The 25,367-nt window shown below is 37.6% G+C and overlaps 1 protein-coding gene across 3 annotated transcripts in view; it reads left to right on the forward strand.

Annotated features, from left to right (window-relative positions):
• The first annotated feature begins 11,356 nt into the window (after nt 1-11,356).
• Nucleotides 11,357-25,367, forward strand: part of pip5k1ba (phosphatidylinositol-4-phosphate 5-kinase, type I, beta a) — a 49,518-nt gene continuing 35,507 nt past the window's right edge. The window contains exons 1-2 of one of the 3 annotated variants that reach the window (XM_057818973.1): nt 11,357-11,417; nt 20,310-20,500. In XM_057818973.1, coding sequence (XP_057674956.1) covers nt 20,429-20,500 — 72 coding nt within the window. In that variant the 5' untranslated portion in view covers nt 11,357-11,417; nt 20,310-20,428. Of the gene's footprint in view, nt 11,418-20,168; nt 20,501-25,367 lie in introns of those variants that run through there. The other 2 variants (XM_057818974.1, XM_057818972.1) reach the window with 2 other exon arrangements.

Below are 25,367 nucleotides of genomic sequence, written 5' to 3' on the forward strand. Positions count from 1 at the left end.
CGAATCGGCTTCATGCCAGAGATTCCCAACCCTACTTTTCAGGAGGGTGGGTGATTGGCTGTACGAGCATGAAGCAGAAAAACAAACATATATATATATATTTATATTTAATTAAAAACCTGATCCTTTTCACTCGATTCCAGTCCTCTGAAATGTGACGCGATCGGCCCAATTTCTGATCATGTGATTGGATCGGGACATCGCTAATGAAGACAATGTGGTCATAGTGAGTCAACCAAAGTCTTCCCAAACAGAGCCATTCAAGCCTGGTCCTGTGTGGTTTTTGGCAGCCATTTTAATTTTCATCTTAGTCTTTTGGATGAAAATACTTATTAGTTGCAGTCATATTTTAGTCATTTCAAAATGTGTTAGTCTAGTTTTAGTCAACGAAAACTAAGACAAATTTTGTCTATTTTTAGTCGACAATTCTCAAAATGTTTTCGTCTATAAAAAGTTTTAGTCCATGAATAAATGAATAATTAAGTAAATAAATGAATAAAAGGTTTCCAACAATTTCCAATGAACATGCCAGACAAGCACATAACTGTAGAGTTCACAAGGATATCACCATTTTCATAATGATAATACACACTCAGCAGCAAAACAGCAGATTATTTGCAATTAATTAAACTCACTGGACGCCACGAACTGTATATATAATGTTTTCCATAAGTTAGGAAGACACTGTGTCACTGTGTCAAATGCTAATGCAAACGCTATCCTAACGCTAAGTTATTTCAGTGTGCGATGATCACTCAGCACAGACATTTAAAGGCTAAAGCAACATGGCAAAGCCAAGATAAGAACACAAAACTTACCAAGCAGCAACTGACAAATGTGTTTCACAAAAGGAACCTGGAATGGGAACACTCACCAGCCGGTGTGTAAGCGTGTGTGAGGCGGAGGGGTTAGGGGAGAGGTGCAGTGCGTCACATGAATGACACGACCAAACACTGCTAAATGCATGCTAACTACACACAGTGGCGCCTCCAGAAATTTTTCATAGGGGTGGCCAGATGGGGCCACTTAAAATCTTGGGGTGGCCAAGACTAAAAGCAATAATTTCAGGTTTTCACTATATTATTGCAGTAAAAAGGTCAGGGGAAAACTATCAGAAAGACTTAAGGACACGGCTACTGATATACTTGGGTGTATTGTGTAATATTTGATGTTACTAATGATTTAATGTGCATAGCTGTCCAGTCAACATTTTGAGTTCCACAACAATTCTGTTTTATTGTGTTATGTACATATTAGGCATAAGGTGTACATTTAACTAGGGCTGTCAAACGATTAAAATTTTTAATCGAGTTAATCACAGCTTAAAAATTAATTAATCGTAATTAATCGCAATTCAAACCATCTCTAAAATATGCCATATTTTTCTGTAAATTGTTGTTGGAATGGAAAGATAAGACGGATATATACATTCAACATACTGTACATAAGAACTGTATTTGTTTATTATAACAATAAATCCACAAGATGGCATTAACATTATTAACATTCTTTCTGTGAAAGGAATCCACGGATTGAAAGACTTGTAATTCTTAAAGGTTAAATGTGAGTTTGTATATTGTGACTAAATATTGCCATCTAGTGTATTCTTTGAGCTTTCAGTAAATGATACAGTAGCGACTTCACTGTTCTGCCCAAATGCATGATGGGAAGTGGTGCAACCGTGACTGTGTGTGGTGGCTGCAAATGCTATATCTTCTCTGCGTTGGGTACACTACAGGGTGTTAAGAAAAAGATTGACTCCTGTCATTGTTCCCCACATCGCTTCCCACAATATTTATGGTTGCTGTGGGAGAGATGACAAAGCTTTTGCCAATTAAAAGCACCAATGAACGCTTTCATCTACTCCACTCACTTGACAGTACTGCCTCTTATCTCTTTATAGAAGTAAAACGACGCCATTGTAGGCTGTTTGCGGCAATGCGTAAATGAGTCGTACTGCGAATGCATTAATTGCGATAAATATTTTCACATGATTAATTTTTAAAAATCAATTACCGCCCGTTAATGCGATAAATTTGACAGCCCTACATTTAACAAAACAAAATAAATGCATTCATTTGGGATGAAATGCATAACTGAAACCCCCCAAAAATCCCAAAGTCATTTTTTTCCAATATCATTCAGCCCTAGCATCTACATCAAACGTTGCATCATCATCACCACAAAAGTAGAAGTGAGAAGGACCATGTTTATTTTCTTTTTTTTTTTTTTTTTTTATGTATACATTATCTTTTTTCTTTAATATTTTAGTTCAGCAAAGTAATGATATCTTACAGCTCCATGTGTGGGGGATCTTCAAAAGAGGCACCAAAGACATTCTTTTCAAAAAACTAAGTCTGAACTTCAGCATAGAGGGAGTTTAATATGCGAGTAAATCGCGACATTCTTTGCAGCATTAAGCACAGCTGGTCTACAAGTCAAACTAAATGTAATAACCTGGTATTAAAGGAGCCAAGCCAAGTAGGTGTCACATGACAGTCATGCAGAGAGTTGAGATGGTAAAAAAGGTAAAAGGTAACGTCCTCATATTAAAATATTTTTAAAAATCTATATTAGGGGGCATTTTTGTTGAATTAAAAGATATGTATATTCCCAATGACATCATAAGAATTGTTTCATATTGGTACGCTCACCGAACTATGCAAGTGAATGCGATGATTGTATTTCTGTCCCCTTCTAAGTTAGGAAGGGGGTCAGACAGGAGAGCATCGTATCTCCAATTTGATTCGATTTCTATATGAACGATCTGTCGGAACTGTTAAGGAAGTGTAAAAATGGCTGTATGGCTGGTGGTGAACCATTTAATCTGCATTTTTACCAAACATTTTAAGTCAGGTGTGTGCCCAATCACTGATGAGTGGTTTAAAACTGCTCTGCCCACTATAAAACACAGACCTGGTAAGAATTGTCTTGATGAGAAGCATTGTCTGATGTGCATCATGACTCGTTCAAAAGAGCTGTCTGAAGACCTGCGATCAAGGAGTGTTGATTTGTATGATTTGCTGGGAAAGGATACAAAACCATCTCTAAAAGCCTGGATGTTCATCAGTCGACAGTCAGAGATGTTGTCTACAAATGGAGAAAGTTTTGCACTGTTGCTTCTGTCCCAAGGAGTGGCCGTCCACCAAAGATGAAGCCAAGAGTTAAGCGCAGAATACTCAGAGAGGTAAAAAAGAACCCTAGCGCGTCTGCTAAAGACTAACAGAAATCACTGGCACAGTCCAATATCTCTGCGCACACATCAACTCTATGTAAAACTATAGCCAAGAATGGTGTTCATGGGAGGGCTCTACGGAGGAAGCCACTGCTTTCTAAAAAAAAACATTGCTGCTCGTTTAATGTTGGCAAAAAGGCACATGGGCACTCCACAAAAGATTTGGCAAAATATTTTGTGAACTGCTGAAACCAAAGTTAAATTGTTTGGGAGTAACACACAACGTCATGAGTGGAAGATAAATGGAACAGCTCACTAACATCAACACCTCATCCCCACCGTGAAGCATGGTGGAGGGAGCATCATGATTTGGGGCTGATTTGCTACCTCGGGGCCTGGATAACTTGCAATCATTAATGGAAGAATGAATTCAAAATTTCATCAGGTAGTTTTGCAGGAAAACTAGAGGCTGTCTGTCAGACAATTGAACCTACAAAGAGGATAGATGCTTCAACAAGACAATGATCCAAAACACAGAAGTAAATCAACTTCAGAATGGTTTCAGAAGAACAAAATACACGTTCTGGAGTGGCTAAGTCAAAGTCCAGACTTGAACCCCATTAAGGTGCTGTGGCATGACCTAAAGACAGCGATTTATGCCAGACATCCCAGGAATCTGACTGAACTCCAGCAGTTTTGTAGAGAAGAATGGGCCAAGATTAGTGTCTGGTTGAAGTTCTTGCTGCCAAGGGGGGGGGGGGGGGGGGGGGGGGGGGGGGGAGCAAAATATTAAATGTGATGGTTCGCTGACTTATTTCCCCCTTCTGTCATTTGCCACATTTACATGGAGCCAAATGTTCCAATTTCAATCGGAATATTTGTTCAAACCGAATAAATGTGTTCCATATAAACACCTCATTCGGAATGAACAGGCCCAAACCGAATGGAATTTCATTCCGATTCACAGGGGTGGAATATTCCTTTTCCCAAACCGATTAGAAGTAAAATTATATCATGTAAACAGGTAAGCGGAATGGTGTCTGGCTGCGTTCTTTCTGCACATGCTCCGTGGTGACGTCACTTGGTGACGTAAGTAACGTCACATGCAACATGGCTTCCAAGCACACGCACAGCGCACCCACACAACTTTTTAAATGAACGGTGTGTCATTCTGAAGTTTTGTTTCCACTCGAAAAGTTACAACAGCAGCTGATCTGACGATCGATCTCCATGTTTTGCAACGTGACGCTTTGTTTTGATTAATCTGCGCATGTCAGACGGCAGTTGTCAAACGTCCTTTCGGAATAAAGGCAGACACATGTAAACGCTGGATCGGAATAGATGAAGTGACATGTAAACAGCTGATGTGAAATTTCCATTCGGAATGATTTGAATCGGTATGAAAAAAAGTCAGCATGTAAACGTGGCTAGTGTTTGCATTCTATCCTTGTTAAAATATGAAAACCTATAAATATTTGGGTGGTTTTGATTAAAGCAGACACTGTTTTTTCATCTGTGTGATTTTGACAAAGATCACATCACATTTAATGGTAATTTTATGCAGAAATGTGAGAAATTCCAAAGTTTCACATAATTTTTCATACCACTGTATGCACATTCAAAGATTCAGAGTGTCATTATGACCGAAAGAACAATGAGAACAAACGGTTGGTTTTTCCTTACTTTAAGTTCTCAGGTCAAGTTTTAAAGTCCTGTAGTCAGGTAAAATATCACGGTCATATGATCACAGACACGCGGACTGACAATGAGGACATACACTCACCGGCCACTTTATTAGGTACACCTGTCCAACTGCTCGTTAACACTTAATTTCTAATCAGCCAAACACATGGTGGCAACTCATTGCATTTAAGCATGGGGACATGGTTTAAGACAATCTCCTGCAGTTCAAACCGAGCATCAGTATGGGGAAGAAAGGTGATTTGAGTGACTTTGAACGTAGCATGGTTGTTGGTGCCAGAAGGGCTGGTCTGAGTATTTCAGAAACTGCTGATCTACTGGGATTTTCACGCACAACCATCTCTAGGGTTTACAGAGAATGGTCCGAAAAAGAAAACATATCCAGTGAGCGGCAGTTCTGTGGGCGGAAATGTCTTGTTGATGCCAGAGGTCAGAGGAGAATGGCCAGACTGGTTCAAGCTGATAGAAAGGCAACAGTGACTCAAATAACCACCCGTTACTACCAAGGTAGGCAGAAGAGCATCTCTGAACGCACAGTACGTCGAATTTTGAGGCAGATGGGCTACAGCAGCAGAAGACCACGCCGGGTGCCACTCCTTTCAGCTAAGAACAGGAAACTGAGGCTACAATTTGTACAAGCTCATCGAAATTGGACAATAGAAGATTGGAAAAACGTTGCCTGGTCTAATGAGTCTGGATTTCTGCTGCGACATTCGGATGGTAGGGTCAGAATTTGGCGTCAACAACATGAAAGCATGGATCCATCCTGTCTTGTATCAACGGTTCAGGCTGGTGGTGTTGGTGTAATGGTGTGGGGAATATTTTCTTGGCACTTCTTGGGCCCTGTGGTACCAATTGAGCATCGTTGGAACGCCACAGCCTACCTGAGTATTGTTGCTGACCATGTCCATCCCTTTATGACCACAATGTACCCTACTTCTGATGGCTACTTTTCAGCAGGATAATGCGCCATGTCATAAAGCTGGAATCATCTCAGACTGGTTTCTTGAACATGACAATGAGTTCACTGTACTCAAATGGTCTCCACAGTCACCAGATCTCAATCCAATAGAGCATCTTTGGGATGTGGTGGAACGGGAGATTCGCATCATGGATGTGCAGCCGACAAATCGGCACCAACTGTGTGATGCCATCATGTCAATATGAACCAAACTCTCTGAGGAATGCTTCCAGCACCTTGTTGAATCTATGCCACGAAGAATTGAGGCAGTTCTGAAGGCAAAAGGGGGTCCAACCCGTTACTAGCATGGTGTACCTAATAAAGTGGTCGATGAGTGTATTTCGACAGTGTTACTCGCTATATGTCCAATGTTCTTTCCCAGCAATTTGGTCAGTGCTTTGATGAGCTCAAGCTTGCCTTGTTTAAGGCCTATTGTATAGCCAACACCTCTATAGTGCGCATCTGTGGTCGAATCCTAATAAAACAAGCTTTACATACATACAGTGACTTCCTGGGAAACCTTTTGAAAAGGCCCAGATGGTGCGGTGCTTCTGAAATGTTTGTAGCTGCTCAGGTGAATACTATCCAGTCTGTTCTCAGGGTGCTGATGTTTAATTTTATTAATCTTTTGAAGAGTTCTAAAAATGTGGTTGTTTTGGGTCTGACTAACATTTCGCACAGTTCTAAACGCTGCTTGACATTGTTCTAAAAACACTGGTATAGGTGCCTTTTAATGCGGGGCACTAAGAGACTCAGTGTTCTATCACTGTAGTTTACCTCATATTATTGTGATTGTGTATTTATTTTTTATTATTATCTTTTCCTTGTATTGTTGTAACTTGGGCGTTCAGTATGTTAATAAAATCGATCTATCACAATCTAATCATAATGTGAGTCTTGTTAGCGGTAAATAAGGAATATTTAGCTTGTATTTAGCATCACCCAGTGGCAAAAACCAGAATGCGTCTAATTCCTACGGGACCAACGTAACCAGACGCGTACGTGCTATCAACAACCTGTCCCTAACTCAATAATAAAGCCAGAAATTAAGTGTAGTCAACTTTCAGGCCAATAACTTGATAGCTTGCATTGACAGAAATAGACGTTTAATCTATTTGAACCCAGTTAAACTCATTTCAATTCACAGCAAAAGGATGAAAAACACATAAACGTCAGTGACAGGCAAGTAGTAATACACAAATAATGCAAATGGCTGAGAAATTCACATGAAAGACGAATTTTTGGTACGATTTAATTTATCAGTTTATCAAACAAAAACCAATAAATCAGCCAGGCATGAGACGGGGTGAACGGAATAAAAAGTTGTCATGGTTACAGTTCCATTTTCTGACTTTAGATGTCAGTAAAACCCCACGTATGTTCTCTTTGCCTGCAGATGAAAATTGGTAGACTGGTCACCAATCAAGTACAGTGTATGGCTCACATATCCAGTAAAGTGGATTTATGTACTTCCCATGATCCTTTATTTGCACGTATTTTCCTGTTACGACTTAAACCCATTAAATGACCGGAGGATTAGTAGGTGATGATTTTAGTTGAAGACAAACTGCAGCATGTGATATGAATATAATTTAATTTTAAAATCTGTGTTTTGTTTTCATATATAAACCACAATGGATTATGACCAAGAGTTTGATTAAGTAGAATATTTGTAAAATTGTCTTTTTGTTCACATCAGGAAAGAAAATCGTTTGCATTTTGTTGTTTTTAGCGTATATACTGTAGTATACAGTGATCCCTCATTTTTCGCTTCACGGGGACCAAAACACCCTCCTCCCACCCCGCGAAAATTGAAAATCAATGAAGTAAACTTTTTAAAAACCTATTTAAACATTAATATATATATATATATATATATATATATATATATATATATATATATATATATATATATATATATATATATATATATATATATATATATATATATATATATACAGTGCCTTGCAAAAGTATTCGGCCCCCTTGAATCTTGCAACCTTTCGCCACATTTCAGGCTTCAAACATAAAGATATGAAATTTAATTTTTTTGTCAAGAATCAACAACAAGTGGGACGCAATCGTGAAGTGGAACAACATTTATTGGATAATTTAAACTTTTTTAACAAATAAAAAACTGAAAAGTGGGGCGTGCAATATTATTCGGCCCCTTTACTTTCAGTGCAGAAAACTCACTCCAGAAGTTCAGTGAGGATCTCTGAATGATCCAATGTTGTCCTAAATGACCGATGATGATAAATAGAATCCACCTGTGTGTAATCAAGTCTCCGTATAAATGCACCTGCTCTGTGATAGTCTCAGGGTTCTGTTTAAAGTGCAGAGAGCATTATGAAAACCAAGGAACACACCAGGCAGGTCCGAGATACTGTTGTGGAGAAGTTTAAAGCCGGATTTGGATACAAAAAGATTTCCCAAGCTTTAAACATCTCAAGGAGCACTGTGCAAGCCATCATATTGAAATGGAAGTTGCATCAGACCACTGCAAATCTACCAAGACCCGGCCGTCCTTCCAAACTTTCTTCTCAAACAAGGAGAAAACTGATCAGAGATGCAGCCAAGAGGCCCATGATCACTCTGGATGAACTGCAGAGATTTACAGCTGAGGTGGGAGAGTCTGTCAATAGGACAACAATCAGTCGTACACTGCACAAATCTGGCCTTTATGGAAGAGTGGCAAGAAGAAAGCCATTTCTCAAAGATATCCATAAAAAGTCTTGTTTAAAGTTTGCCACAAGCCACCTGGGAGACACACCAAACATGTGGAAGAAGGTGCTCTGGTCAGATGAAACCAAAATTGAACTTTTTGGCCACAATGCAAAACGATATGTTTGGCGTAAAACTAACACAGCTCATCACCCTGAACACACCATCCCCACTGTCAAACATGGTGGTGGCAGCATCATGGTTTGGGCCTGCTTTTCTTCAGCAGGGACAGGGAAGATGGTTAAAATTGACGGGAAGATGGATGCAGCCAAATACAGGAACATTCTGGAAGAAAACCTGTTGGTATCTGCACAAGACCTGAGACTGGGACGGAGATTTATCTTCCAACAGGACAATGATCCAAAACATAAAGCCAAATCTACAATGGAATGGTTCAAAAATAAACGTATCCAGGTGTTAGAATGGCCAAGTGAAAGTCCAGACCTGAATCCAATCGAGAATCTGTGGAAAGAGCTGAAGACTGCTGTTCACAAACACTCTCCATCCAACCTCACTGAGCTCGAGCTGTTTTGCAAGGAAGAATGGGCAAGAATGTCAGTCTCTCGATGTGCAAAACTGATAGAAACATACCCCAAGCGACTTGCAGCTGTAATTGGAGCAAAAGGTGGCGCTACAAAGTATTAACGCAAGGGGGCCGAATAATATTGCACGCCCCACTTTTCAGTTTTTTATTTGTTAAAAAAGTTTAAATTATCCAATAAATTTTGTTCCACTTCACGATTGTGTCCCACTTGTTGTTGATTCTTGACAAAAAAATTAAAATTTTATATCTTTATGTTTGAAGCCTGAAATGTGGCGAAAGGTTGCAAGGTTCAAGGGGGCCGAATACTTTTGCAAGGCACTGTATTTGAGTGTTTTTATTTTGGCTTTTTGGCTCGCTGCCTATCTCTTAGTTAACCTTCGAGTTTGTAGTATTGAGCTTCGTCGACCTGCTGTTATTTCTACTATCCCGCGAAGGCGTGTTATGTTTTTGTTTGCAATCATTAAACCCTTGTACGTATCCCCCACTTGTTGTCCGCTTTTGAGGTCCAACCTTGTTGTGTCTTAGCCTCTTGCTTTAGAGTGTCAATGATGGCCTTCTGGACAACAGTCAGGTCGGCAGTCTTGCCCATGATTGTGGTGTTGAGTAATGAACCAGGCTGGGAGTTTTTAAAAGCCTCAGGAATCTTTCGCAGCGGTTTTGAGTTATTAAGTTAATTCGTTGATTCAGTCGATTAGGTTAGTAGCTTCTTTAGAGTAGCTTTTCATGATATGCTCATTTTTTAAGATCGGGATTTTTGGTTTTTCTTGACTTTTTTGCCAAAATCATCAATATTAAGACAATAAAAGGCTTGAACTATTTCAGTTGTGTGCAATGAATCTAAAATATATGAAAGCCTAATGTTACATTACAGAAAATAATAAACTTTATCACGATATACACATTTTTTTGAGTAGGACCAGTATAAAGTATATTATTTATTTTTAATTATTTTTTTAATGTGTTTAATGTATTGATTCAGAATTGCAACATTGGAAAGAAATACACAGAATACTTTTTTGTTTTTTCCCTTTTTTTGCCCAAAGTACAATTAAAACAAAACAAACAAAAAAAGTTACATTATATGTATATTTTTCAATGGTTTTTAAGCAATGCAAATTTAACAATTATGATATATATAAGAAGAAATCAATGATTTGTACATGTATACATGCATATATCTTAATATTTCTAAATAAAATAACACATAAAGAAACACCTGTGCATTCCGATGAAGATGATGAAGATGAAACAATGCACAGGTGTCAAGAGAGCCTAATGTTATATTCACACCGGCCGCGTCATTTGCTTGTGGCGCGTCGGGTTTCCATTTAAAGTCAATGTAAACGCGCGAATAGGTGCATCAAGCTGCCTCGCGTCACGCGTCGGGGCGTCGCGATGACACCAAATCGACTGACGCGCAGCAAGGAAATGGTTTGGTTGAACTTTATCCGACAGAGTTCAGCGTCGAGAGGGAAGCAGCCAATCGAATATGTTTTCTCATCCACGTGACTTTAGCTGCCCCAGAGCCGGAAACCTGCCGCCACATCCGGTGAACATAAGTCCAAACATTTCGAACTACTCAGAAAATGGAAGGCGTATTGATAATTGCAGTGAGTGACCATACTGTCGGAGTACCACAAAAACCCACGGATAACTGAAACCGCAAATTTTGAAGCGCGAATTGGCGAGGGATCTCTGTACATATAGGGAAAATGTTGAAAATATAAATCTTTCCGGAAGCAAACTACACATTTTCACAAAATTCGAGATTGTTCTTGTTTTGTAATAGAAAAATGCACCTAATATTTTTGTTTGGCTTTGTGATAAAACAAAGAGGGAAAACACCAAATTATGCTGTGATTTAACCACAAGAGCTCTGTTAACCTTTGTGTGGCCCCTGAATAGCAATGAAATTGAAACCCAGGATCTAGAATGGTTCCTCCCACATTCCAAAAAACATGTTTGCTGGGATAATTAACGACTGAAGAAGTGTGAGTGCGAAAGGTTGTCTCTCTCAATTGTTTAACCCAGTGTGGTTTTTTAATGACAGAAAAGGATACAACTACAGAAAATGGATGGAAAAATATTCCAGAGTTTATGGGAATGCTGTGAAATCTCTGGCCTTCAACTGACATCTAGTCTTGCCTGACAAAAGAAGTTAAACAGGTAGGTGGAGAAAGACAAAAGGAGAGCAAGGGAAGAAGTGGTGAGGAAGTAGTTTCAGTATTTCTCTTCTCACCACAGTCAGCCTGTGACAGTTTTTGTACCATCTGACCTGATGTGAGGTTCTTCAATATGCGATCCCTTTTTAGGTAAGACAACATTCAATCTTTTACCATAGACTTCATTATGAAGTTATGAGTTATGAAGTCTATGCTTCTACTTACTGTATTTTCAGTGGTGTGGCGATACCTTGAAAATAATTTTGACTCACAACTGCCGTTGGATTTTCCGTTGCGTATGAACATCATTGGCTGTCACCCAAACGGAAGGTAGTTTAATAATTAGGTGCAGCAAGAGGAAATAAACAGCACTGCCCTTCCCCCTGCCTATAGTATTGAGAGTCGGTTATTAGCATTCCGATACAATATTTGCCTAACAAAACATTTGAGGACAAAAAAAAGTTCAATGCACACATTTACTGAGCATTAATCATATTTCCTAGACATGTGTATACATGTTATTTTAAGTGTTCGTATGAGAATTTCATAGAAAATCATAAAACACTTGATAGGATCTATCTTTATATTACAGTGCATTGTGGGTGGAATTTGAAGTGTATCTTAACAAGCGATATAGAAATGTATAGCTTGGACGATCATTAAAAGCATTTTTTGTGTGTGTGTGTATTAATAATGTGCCAGAAAAAAGAGTGGCACTCTGCCAAAGCAGCAGACAAACAAATATCGTAAGCTTATGCAAATATACGTACACACACAAATACATACATATATATATATATTTGTATATATATACATACATATATATATATATTTGTATATATATATATATATATATATATATATATATATATATATATATATATATACAGTGTATACATTTATATACACTGCGTATCTTGACACTGTTATTGTTCAATCATCGATTCATCGACCTTTTGAAAGCTTAGATTTAAAGAAATATATATACATATACATATACACACACACAGTATATATATATATTTATATATATATATATATATATATATATATATATATATATATATATATATATATATATATGTATATGTATATGTATATGTATATGTACATTTATATTATCCCAAAAATCTATATATATCATAGCAATAGCACTTCAAACCAACTCTAAATTATGCCATATTTTTCCGTAAATTATTGTTGAAATGGAAAGATAAGCCATAAGACGGATATATACGTTCAACATGATGTACATAAATACTGTATTTGTGTATTATAACAATAAATCCACAAGATGGCTTTAACATTATTAACATTCTTTCTGTTAAAGGGATCCACAAGAAAGTAGTTCTTAAAAGATAAACGTTAGTACAAGTTAAACTATTATATTAAAACCCCTGTTAATGTTTTCGTTTTAATAAAATGTTTAAAATTTTCAATCAAAAAATAAACTAGATACATTAAATACACCACAAGGTGTCAAAGGCGAGTTTTAAATTAACTTAGAAATCAAGCCAAATAGTGTGTTTTGTCCCTCGACTGGCGCCGTAGTTTTCTGTTTGCTGGTCCATCCTTCGTAATTCACGTCATTTGAGTGCTGGCTTCACAACGTACTTGACCTCTGATAGTTTGTATATTGTGAATAAATTTTGCCATCCAGTGTATTTGTTGAAATAAACGAAATGTTTAAATAGAGTTAGACCAAAGTCTCAGTAAGTTTTATGTGTATGTTGCATAGCTATTCAGATTGGGGATGCCAGTTCTCTTTGCACTGGTTTTTAACTGTGTGAGAATAGGGCCTCATTAACACAGATTGATGCGCTTTTCTTTTTGTGAACATTTTTTTGAGCGATATTGTCTTTGTTGTGCTTTCACTAAATGATACTATGCCAATGAACGGTGCGGTCCAATGAACCCCTGTGTCCACTCGCCTTTTGTAATATTCTGATATAGAATTATCCGGGGCACCTTTAAATGCACGTGGTGCCAATGTTGTTTACTCACATGATGCAGGAGTGAGTTAGAGTTACGGCCTGCCGAGAGCCGTAAACTGTGTTAATGTTGAAGCTGAATGTGCTAATAAAGAAACAAAGCACCAGCGTGTGGCACTTTGTGCACTATGTTAAGAAAAAGCACACAACAGGACACCTTTCTCTGCCTCTTAGCTCTCAAGTGCGTCATTGTAATCTGTTTGAGGCAATGCATGAGCAGGTCATTCTGCCCATGCATTTAATATATATATATATATATATATATATATATATATATATATATATATATATATATATATATATACACATTAGGGCTGTCAAAATTATCGCGTTAACGCGCGGTAATTAATTTTTTTAATTAATCACATTTGCGACATGGTTTATTGCTTTCTTGCCAGTTCAATATGGCTGCACGACGTCTCGGGCTGACGCCTACGTTGTAATGTTGTGCTTATATGATCCTTGGACAAGATTTGTCCGTAAGTATGGTTGTTGTAAAGAATGTACATATATGTTAGTAAGCGAAATGTTATATTTTTTTGTATGAGACACTTTTTGTTTATGTTTAGTGAACCTGTATAGCGTGCTAAGCTAACGTTGTTGCTAATGCAATGCTTGTGTACTTTTTTTTTGTAGTTTCACTACGGTCTAAAGAGGACAGTGGTTTGAGGCCATTTTATTAATAAATCAGATGAAAAAGGAAGAAGTCTGATTATTAAGGCGTCGTTCACTAGCTGTCTAGCTTTGGAAAAAGTAGACGCTTCGGAGTGAGGACAGCATAGACAGATTTAAATGACAGTAGAGTGAAATGCCCACTACAGTCCTTATGTACCGTATGTTGAATGTATATATCCATCTTGTGTCTTATCTTTCCATTCCAACAAATTATTTTACAGAATATATATATATAATTTACCGAAAAATATGGCATATTTTACACATACATACACTGCACTACCCTCCCCACACAATCCCATCACAAAATTAGCTAACGATAGCACCACTATATTCATAGGTAGTGTAGGCGTTCAATGTTTGCTTTCTCCTAATAAACGAAGCTTCCACGTGATACATTAAGGGTAGGCTCCGCACAGAATTTCCAGTCCGAAGGACATGTCTGATGGGATTCATGCAATCAGACACACTCAAGTAGAAAGAATGTCGGTGCCAGGATTAGCGAACAGGCACCATTGAATAGGATGTCAACATATCCACATGTAAAACTGATTCACATATGACTGGTTCTACACCTCACATTGCTGATTTGTGTACGGTCCTAATCACATCTCTTTTTACTCACCCCCCCCCCCCCCCCCAATTCCTCTTTCTCTTCACCCCCCCACGGTGTCCACGGAAAATACAATTAGCTAACGATAGCACCATTATACTCATAGGTAGTGTGGCTGTTCAATGTTTGCTTTCTCCTAATAAACGAAACTCCCATGTGATACATTAAAACTGTTCAGACCATAAGGACACTCAGATTCCCATTCGCTGTGTCAAAGCAGCTGAACAGGACAGGTTTAAAATAAATAAATAAATAAATAAAACAAGATGGAAATATAATGTTGCTGTCCTTTCAGAGTCATTTTTGGGAGAATGTGAGGCATAGAAAAAGCTTTCAAGGTAAACAACACAATTTACGCACCTAACATTGTATCACTAGTTTTACAAAATGAGTGGAAGAGGATTATATAATGGAAGGGCCTTGATTTGATTGTGTAAGATGTAATGTACCAGAGTAAGAACTTTTTATTTTTGGAACATATCCCCGCATTTGTTTCACTAATCAGATAAAGCAATACTTTAAACCTACAGAGGAAACCTGATACGCATTGTTCACCTAGTTCAGCCCATTCATGTAATGTGTCGCTAGTCTGTTCAAACAATAATCACCCTGTTACTAATTGGCCCACTCAAGGGGAAAAAAACTAATGACTCTTATGAAACAGGTTTGTTTGCTAAACCACCTCCTGAATCAGTACTCAAAATAAATGTCACCTGATTGGTAAGGTCATCTGTACATTAACAGCTGTTAATTAATTAGCTGTTGTTAAGAGTTGTATTTTGATATTTATGCTTCTTACAGTGGCGCTTTATAAGTTCTGTAAAGTAATTGTCCCACCAAAATATTAAAAAATAAAGAACTATTTTCTTCTATTTTTTTTTTTTTTGTAAATAAACATGTCCTGTTCAGCTGTTTGACACGGAGAATGGAAGTCTAAGTGCTCGGATGGTCTGAACAGTTTTAATGTTTCACATTGAGAGTCTGACATACTCCCATTGTCATCATTCAACTAAAGATTTTTATTATTCTGTTAGGAACCGTTTACTGTTGAAAATATATGGTAAAATATACAACAGTAAAAGAATAGGGACTCGTTACAAGGAAATAAAATATGTAAACCATGCCAGTGAGTATTTATAAATTGACCTTTTTATTATACATATATATAGATTTATTGTTCTGGTGGAAGTAGGCACAAAGCTGGTGTAGATACAATACAGTGATCCCTAGCTACTTAGCGCTTGAAACTTCGCGCCCTCAGTCAATCGCGGATTTTTTTTTTTCAATTAATAAATAAATAAATGCAGTATTTTATAGAGCTGTCCCCATCCGATCACGTGGTCTCTCACTCTTGCTCCTGCCACTTTTCTTGGTCAGGCAGCGCACTGGAGTGGCTTATTAAAGTTAACATTGATTGACAGACGTTAAGGTTTGATCTTGCCGGAGACGCTTGGAAGCCAAAACTTCAACGCGCCGCGTGCATCAACCATCGTTTAAGTTGTTAAACAGTTGCTGTGGCAACTCATTGTGTGTAAGTGAGCAGCTTGAGCGGATTTGAGTGGACTCACTCAATGAAGCATTTAATAAAGACAAGCATTTTTCTACTTTGTTCTTGCTTAAAAATAGTTTGGTGGAACAGTAACATGTTTAAAACTAATCATAATTTTTACATTTGAAGTGCTTAAAAACCATGTATCAAAATATACTGTACATACTTTATAAATAAAGTTTTTTTTTTTTTTTTTATTCATACACTGGAAAAAAAGTGAAAAAACGTGTTGTTTGTATCTCTTTTCAATGCTAAATCTGAATGAATACATTGAACACACACAAAAAGAAAAAAAAAGGTGGTGGGGTTTGCTACTTACTACTGTCTGTTTTGAGCGCTTGTTAGCAGAACACTCGTGTATGAATTCATCAATTATGTAAAGTTACGGGTACCACTCGGAAGGTGGATCCACAAACAGGGCTGTCAACAGACTTGCAGGGGCCCGGGGACAGGAGACCCTTATAGGGCCCTCCCACCCCACCCCAACCTTGCCACCGGATTGTCAGGTCAACATACGCAGTACTTTTAACACTTGGCAAGCAATGACAGTGTAAATTTTCAAATTATTTCATTTGAGATGGACAGTTAAATTTAACAGACCGTAATGTGATGTGACACAATATAAACAAACAATTTCCATCTATTGTCACATGTACGCTACAATACAATACAACTGAGAGTTCTATGCCTGCCTGCTAAGCAACAAAACAGTATAACTAAACATCCTTTGCCTGCCCCCTCCAGATCCCTGGGGTTATCAAGCCCTAAAACAGTGATACGCATAGATTTTTTTACAGCAAAGTCATTTATAACATCAGTGAAATCCAGTTTTTGAGCAAGCTCACACTCAATGGAGAGCACGGCTAGATTGTTATCCCAAGATAAAACCAGCCACCGGACCCGAGTCTGTTCAGCCTCGCTTACCTGCTCCCCACGGATTAATTTATATAACATATATCCCAGCATGTCTTGTCATACCGCAGCTCAATTGGCTACAAGCGGCCGGTGACAGACTCGAATCGGGCTTTGGTCACGGTGATCCTGAATGTAAACGTTCAGTGTTGGCGGCTGTTGTTCACTTACTGACATCACCGTCCCCAGCCAACTCGAGCCCTAATTCTCTGGCTTCTTGTCCCCATTTTAAAAACTTCATCATTTTTTCTCGTTGACCTCTATGATCTTCATCTCTTTTTTTGTTTTTCTTTTATTTGCTGCGCACCCGATTTATGACGACTCGCCATATTTAGAGTTTCTAACAATGACAGATTTTAATTTCCTGCTTCAGGGCACGTACGCGGTCTAGCCTTGAGTGCGCCAGAGCTGGGTCAAACCATTCTCTGCTAAGGGGGGTGCAGAAAAAAAAAATATATATAACAATAATAACTTATTACCCTTTAATAAAGAAAATCTTTTTTTTTTTTTTTTTTTTTTTTTTTTTAACAATTGGTGAAATTGGTGCCATGGTTCCCTGTCTACACCTAACATTTTATAGATCAGTGGGCTGTTATGGTTTGCTGTGCAGCATTTGGATGCACCAATCGGTCCGAAAAGGGCTATCGAATGTATGGTTTCTCCGAAGACCAAGAGTAGCAGAAAAAGAAATGGATGGCAATGGTAGGCCATCAAAACATGAAATTGAAAAGCTTGTTTTGCTTTTTGTTGTTTAAAATGGGGCTCAGTGGTTACAGCCAGCAGTCACAGCCAGCAATCACCATCAGCAATTACCAGCAGCTGTCCTCAGCAAGGTTTTTATAATTTTGTGTCTATTATTTGTTGACATCAGTATTCAATCTATACGCATCTCTAAAATATAGTGTAAATATTACACAACTCTAAATATATAGTGTAAATATATTTTCATAAATATATATATATAGATATATAGATATATATAATTACGCCATGTACATACACAAGCTCAACATATACATAAAGCGCCTATGATAATATAGACAGTAGAAAATTCAAAACGGGTCGTTTCTTTAATCAACTCCAAATATACTTGACAGCCAGCCATTAAAATGAATGGGGTCTGCCCTCATTGAAGCAATGTTTGGAACTATTCGATGCTCCATTACCCAGAAGTAAAATCACACAATGAAACCCTGTGGGAGTGCCACAACTCTCTTTCTACATGGCTCTGCTTTTCACCATTCACATCGGCAAAGTTGTAAAGCAATAAAACTGCAACAAAAATAAATGAAATTAGCAATTTTTTAAAAATTTTTTTTATAATGGGTCAAAATTATTTTTCGAACATTTGCTTTGTATATAATTTTCAAAAAAAAAAAAAAAAAAAATAGGGGAGGGCAATTTTATTTTTCAAATGATTTTTTTCTCTGATTGAATATACATACATATATATATATATATATATATATATATATATTTTTTTTTTTTTTGATTGAACACAAATGTCCTACCCATAATATGGCCCAAACAAAAAAAGGATTACTTCAATCAAAAAAATTTTTTCAATGAAAATTAAGAGTTCAAATGCAAAATTTTCAATCTCAAATATTTTTTCGCATTCAAAAACTTTTTCCATGATAGAAATTGTTTTTGTTTTTTTTTAATTGATTTTTCTTTTTGATTTTTTTTTGGAAGCAATTTATTTTTTAATTGAATAATAAAGGCAAAAATGACCTAGCCAAAATGTGGCCCAAACACAAATCAACATTACTTCAATTAAAAAAAAAAAAACTTGACTTCAATCCCCCCCCCCCCCAAAATCAAAGAAAAATAGCTTTCACATGCATTTTTTTTTTTTTTTTAGTTTTTTGTTTTAAATTTATTTTTGCATTCAAACACTTTTTTTTTTTTTTTTTTTTTTGATTGAAGCAACTTTTTTTTAACTGAAGCTACTTTTATTTTTGATTGAATAATAAAGACACAAATCTACCTCCATATGGCTCCGCCTAGGGGATACAATTTTTGACTGGTGTAACTACATTGGCACGACACCGGCCGGTGTACCATATTGAATGGATGACGAGCTTGGCAAAAAGTATTGCCTAAGCAGCCTGATTTAGAATTCCCCTCAAGAATGATGGGAAACAAAAAAACACTCATTGTCAATTATTATTATAAATATTCTATAAAGTTTAATTTTATTGCTGACACTGCGTTTCGGGGTCATCAATATGTTGTGCCCCCCCTGCCCCAAAAGTCAAACTCCACCTATGCTAAATGGAGTCAAATATACAACACAGAATACATAAATTTATGTACAGTATATACACTGCTGGCCAAACGTATTGGCACCCTAGCAATTCTATTAGATAATGCTCAATTTCTCACAGAAAATGATTGCAATTACAAATGCTTTGGTAGTAATATCTTCATTTATTTTGCTTGCAATGAAAAAAACACAAAAGAGAATGGGGAAAAAATTCAATGGAATGCGTCCAGACCTGAATCCCATAGTACACCTGTGGAGTGATCTGAAAATGGCAGTTTGGCGAAGGCACCCTTCAAATCTCTGAGACCTCGAGCAGTTGGCCAAAGAAGAATGGTCTAAAATTCCAGCAGAGCATTGTAAGAAACTCATTGATGGATATCAGAAGTGGTTGTTCGCATTTATTTTGTCTAAAGGTTGTGTTACCAAGTATTAGGCTGAGGGTGCCAATCCTCTTGTTCGGCCCATTTTGCGAGTTTTGTGTAAAATGATAATGATTTTTTTTTTTTTTTTTTTCATTCTCTTTTGTGTTTTTTCATTGCAGGCAAAATAAATTAAGATATTACTCCTTAAGCATTTGTAATTGCAATCATTTTCTGTGAGAAATTGAGCATTAACTGACAGAACTGCAGGGGTGCCAATACTTTTGGCCAGCAGAGAATTTTCCAAGAATATGAATGCACACCTTTTATTTTTTCAGGGCAATTCATTATATACTCATTGCGTATGTTTTAGTCTCTTTGATGATGCATGAATATGTTGTCCAAACATTCTCCTCTGTTATAAAACAGGGAGATTGGGTAAGCAAGATTTTTTTTCCCCTGCCAATCCTTCTTAACTGGGATCAAGGATTTTTGTGAAGGATTCAAGACTCACACAAACATTGAGGGACCCTCAGAACGCAAAAAGCTTTACCCTGGATTGAAAGCTCTGCACAAGTTCTCTGTATAGGGTGAAGAACTGTTTGACCGAACTTTAAAAATATTGTACTGCACTGAGACTATTCAACGCTCTGTGATTCGTCATCTCTTCACAGGAACTTTCAGTGGAGAATGATGTTGCGGTAATATCCATTTGAAGCGTCATTGATGATAAAGAGGAACCCGGTGTACCTCCTCATAACTTCCCTCTCGCCAAGTTCTGTCTTTTATAAAGATGTCAGGCCGCACTATAGTCAGCTGGGGGAGGACAAGCCATATTTCCAAAGTGCCAAGAGATCTTAAAAAGGTAAGTAGATAATAATGACATCTATTAAAGATTAAGCCTACTGTACTTTAAAATCCAATTCATAAACAAATGAAGGTGACAGTAAGTAATCTGTGTCTTTTAAAATAAGCAAAAGATATGACAATGACAGATTTATTTTTTATTTGGAGATTTTTTTTTTTTTTTAAACCAAAACTGTTTGGTGCTTGTTTTAAAATCCATTTGAATTGAGAGTTTGGGAATTTGTGAGTGGAATTTGAACTCCCTTAATGCTAAACTGTATATCATACTTGTATGTAAACGCTGCATTTATTGATTATTTAGGTAATCGATTTATCTATTGATTAGTTAGTTCGAATAATCGAGTAATCAGATTACAAACATTTAATGCGTTACAGAATGCATTTTTGGAGATGTAAAAACAAAGAAAAAAGTATTTATGCTTGCAATAACATTTATTTTGACTTGCAAAGATTGCACTTTCAAAAAAGCATTAAATGCGAACACAAAACAAAATACCTGAGTGTTTCTTCAAACGATGTACGATTGCATTTTCATTTCACAAGGCAAATAAATGCATTTACAAATACATGACAATACCTGAGCTTAGCCTCAAATGGTACTAAAAAAAAAAAAAAAGAACTAAATGCCGATCTTAGTAAAACAAAACTTGAATAGCAAAAGTCAAAGTAAAGCTAAATGCTTTAAAATCCTAAAAGTTTTTTTTTTTATTTTTATTTTTTTTAAAGCTTTTAACACATCATTCAAACACATACAGTGTATCACAAAAGTGAGTACACCCCTCGCACTTCTGCAGACATTTAAGTACCATATTTTTCGGACTATAAGTCGCACCTGAGTATAAGTCACACCAGCCATAAAATGCCCAATGAAGAGGAAAAAAACATATATAAGTCACACCGGAGTATAGGTCACATTTTTGGGGGAAATTTACATGATATAATCCAACACATTGAACAGAAATTTCATCTTGAAAGGCAATTTAAAATAAAAATACAATAGAGAACAGCATGCTGAATAAGTGTACAGTATGATAATGTTACATGATGCATGAACAACGAACTGCGAACATGGCGGGTATGTTAACGTAACATAGCTATTAAGAGTTTTTTCAAATAACTATAGCATAAAGAACATGCTAATAAGTTTACCAAACCATCAGTGTCACTCCAAAACATGACAAGGGAAATGACAAGCAGTACTCAATTTGGACATTTAGGGATGTACGTAGTTTCTATGGCGTGTCCTCACTTTTGTTGCCAGGGGTTTAGATATTTATTGCTATATTTTGAGTTATTTTGAGGGGAAAATGAATTAACTCTATTAGATAAGCTGCACACAGACTACTTTGCATTGTGTCAAAGTGTCATTTTGTCGGTGTTGTCCCATGAAAAGATATACTTCAATACCTGCAGAAATGCGAGGAGTGTACTCACTTTTGTGATACACTGTATTCCCACAAAAGATTGCTAACTATACGTCTACACTAAATAACAAATGCATATACAAACATATTGGCTTAAACACAACAGGGAGCAGCTGGATTCAGCCATGTTAGATGAGTTATGTCATATTCACTGTTGCCAGTAGAGGGCAGTATATCCACCAAAATCAATAAATAACTAGGCCTGCAAGCAGGACTGAACGGGCCCTCGCAATCTAGCGCAACTCGGACGTCACGCAACTCGGACTGTGTGCAGGTCAGACTGGTGGCAGATCCTCCTCTCTAATTATCTCATTAGAACCTAACATGCTCGAAAGTCGCCTATTTACATTCCCACACCCAAGAGATAAAAACCCCTATTGGAGAGAGTACTACAAAAAAGGAGCCACTACTGAGCTGTGCAGCCAAGCCCTTATTCAAAACCCAAAATTAATCTTCTAACTCGGCCAATTCGACCAAGTGTGCCAAATACTGTGGCTCTATAAGCTGCCTGAGTCTCTGAAAAAAAATATTTCCTTTAAATGGCGAACAAAGGGTCGTCACGGCAACAGACAGAGACACGTGGACATGGGCCGTAAAAAAGTATTTTAATAGGTCTTGAAACTACAATGACCAACCTGAAAAGAACTGGACATGTATTGGAAAAACGAGTGACTTTCTATTGCCACTAGTTGGCGCTGTAGGTTTGATGCAAATGACCCCTACAAGGCCCTTCAGGGTATGACTCTCAACAAGCACGGGAAGTTTGCCGCAGATATGTTGTATATCTGCCGAGTTATGACTGTTCAAAATTTTTGGAGAGAAAAATTATTGACAGTCATTTTCACTTTCCTGTTTGGACCCCTCCGCTTCAACGAAACTTCAATATTTTTCATCAGGCACCTGAAGACAGGTCTTAAGGCTTCCCTTATGCAGGTTTGAGGTCGATTAATTTTTTCCCTTGGAGGAGGAGTGTGTCACCGTAAAAAAGGGCATTTCCTGTTCCCACTAGGAGGCGCCAGGCACAAATGGTAAATTTTCAATCCAGTCGTGCTCAGGCTGGTATACCTCACACACATGGCAGATTTAAAATAGATTGAACGTTGTATGAGGGAGTTATCAGTCATTTTCCGAATTCGGTGTTTTGGCGAAAAAATGGCCGACTTTGGCACCCCGCCCAGGTCAGGCCCGTGAATGAAAACACACCATTTTGATAACTTAAGATTTCATATGCCTCATGAACAGTCTCGCCAATTTTGAGAATGATCAAACTAATTCCCTAGGTGCCAAGGTGTAAAATGTGCACACTGTAAATCGATAAAAAATTCACATTCAATCCAAAATACCCGATTTCCTGTTGGGTTTGGAATACGCATGCAAGAGACTTTTTGGAGCAGTTTTGTACAAGGTATTGACTCTCCGAATTTCATCCATCTACGTTGAAAAAACCTAAATGGAGAGGCCTTTTTGAAAATTTCAAGGGGGCGCCACTGAGCCATTTTGTTACATTTTTTCGTAACGTTGCAAGATTATTGAACGTTATGCAAAGCCGCATGTATGTCGAAATTTTTGTGAGTTTTCGTGCATGTTCAAGCCTCCAAATGTAAACTCCTACTGTGAACCGATAAAAATTTCACATTTGATCCAAAATACCCGATTTCCTGTTGGATTTGGAAAATGGGTGCAAGAGACTTTTTGGAGCAGTTTTGCACAAGGTATCAACTCCCCAAATTTCCTCACTCTATGTTGGAAAAACCCAATAGGAAAGGCCTTTTTTAAAACTTCTTTCTGTCGCCACTAGTTGGCACTGTAGAGTTGATGCAAATGACCCCTACACGAACCTTCAGGGTATGACTCTCAACAAACACGGGAAGTTTGGCGCAGATATGTTGTATATCTGCCGAGTTATGACTGTTCAAAGTTTTTGGCGAGACAAATTGTTGACGGTCATTTTCACTTCCAGTTTGTACCTCTCCGCTTCTACAAAACCTCAATATTTTTCATTAGGCACCTGAACACATGTCTTGAGGCTCCCCTGAAACAGGTTTGAGGTCAATAGATTTTTTTCCCTTGGAGGAGGAGCCTGTCTCGTAAAGAAGGCCATTTCCTGTTCCCACTAGGGGGCGCCAAGCCTAATGGGTAAAATTTAAATGCAGTCGTGTTCAGGCTGGGATATCTCATATACTTGCTAGAAATGAAAAAGATTGAACGTTGTATCACGGAGTTTTTAATCATTTTCTGAATTTGGTGTTTTGCCCAAAAATGGCCAACTTTGGGACTACGCCCAGGCCAGACCCTTGGATGAAAACTCACCATTTTGAAAACTTAAGATCTCATAGGTCTCCTGTATAGTCTGACCAATTTTGAAGACGATCCAACTATTTTCTTCAGCGACAAGGTCTCAAATGTAAATCGATAAAATTTCGCATTTGATCCAAAATTTCCGACTTCCTGTTGGATTTGGAATATAGGTGCAAGAGACTTTTTGGAGCAGTTTTACGCAATGTATCGACTCACCAAATTTCATCATTCTACGTTGAAAAAACCTAATAGGAAAGGCCTTTTTGAAAATTTCAAGGGGGCGCCACTGAGCGATTTTGTTAATTTTTTTTGTAGATTATCAAAATTTACGCAAAGTTGCATGTATGTGCAAATTTTGGTGAGTTTTCGTGCATGTTCAGGCCTCCAAACGTAAACTCCAACTGTGAACCGAAAAAATTTCACATTTGATCCAAAATATCCGATTTCCTGTCGGATTTGGAATATGGGTGCAAGAGGCTTTTTTGAACAGTTAGGCATAAGGTATCTACTCCCCAAATTTCATTGCTCTACGTTGAAAACCTGAGAGGAGAGGCCTTTTTGAAAATTTTAAGGGTCAAGGGGGCGCCACTGAGCCATTTTTTGAAATTTTTTCAAAACGACGCAAGATTATCAAATTTTACGCGAATCTGCACGTATGTGCAAATTTTGGTGACTTTTCGTGCATGTTCAGGCCTCCAAATTGGCCATTTTCATTTGCCATGAAGAAAGAAGAATAACTAGGCCTGCAAGCAGGACTGAACGGGCCCTCGCAATCTAGCGCAACTCGGACGTCACGCAACTCGGACTGTGTGCAGGTCAGGGTGTTGGCAGATGCTCCTCTCTAATCATCTCATTAGAACATAACATGCTCGAAAGTCGCCTATTTACATTCCCACACCCAAGAGATAAAAACCCCTATTGGAGAGAGTACTACAAAAAAGGAGCCACTACTGAGCTGTGCAGCCAAGCCCTTATTCAAAACCAAAATTAATCTTCTAACTGGGCCAATTCGACGAAGTGTGCCAAATATTGTGGCTATATAAGCTGCCTGAGTCTTTGAAAAAAAATATTTCCTTTAAATGGCGAATAAAGGGTCGTCACGGCAACAGACAGAGACACGTGGACATGGGCTGTAAATAAGTA

This window comes from Corythoichthys intestinalis, chromosome 17, assembly GCF_030265065.1.
Source record: "Corythoichthys intestinalis isolate RoL2023-P3 chromosome 17, ASM3026506v1, whole genome shotgun sequence".
Classification (NCBI taxonomy): Eukaryota; Metazoa; Chordata; class Actinopteri; order Syngnathiformes; family Syngnathidae; genus Corythoichthys; species Corythoichthys intestinalis.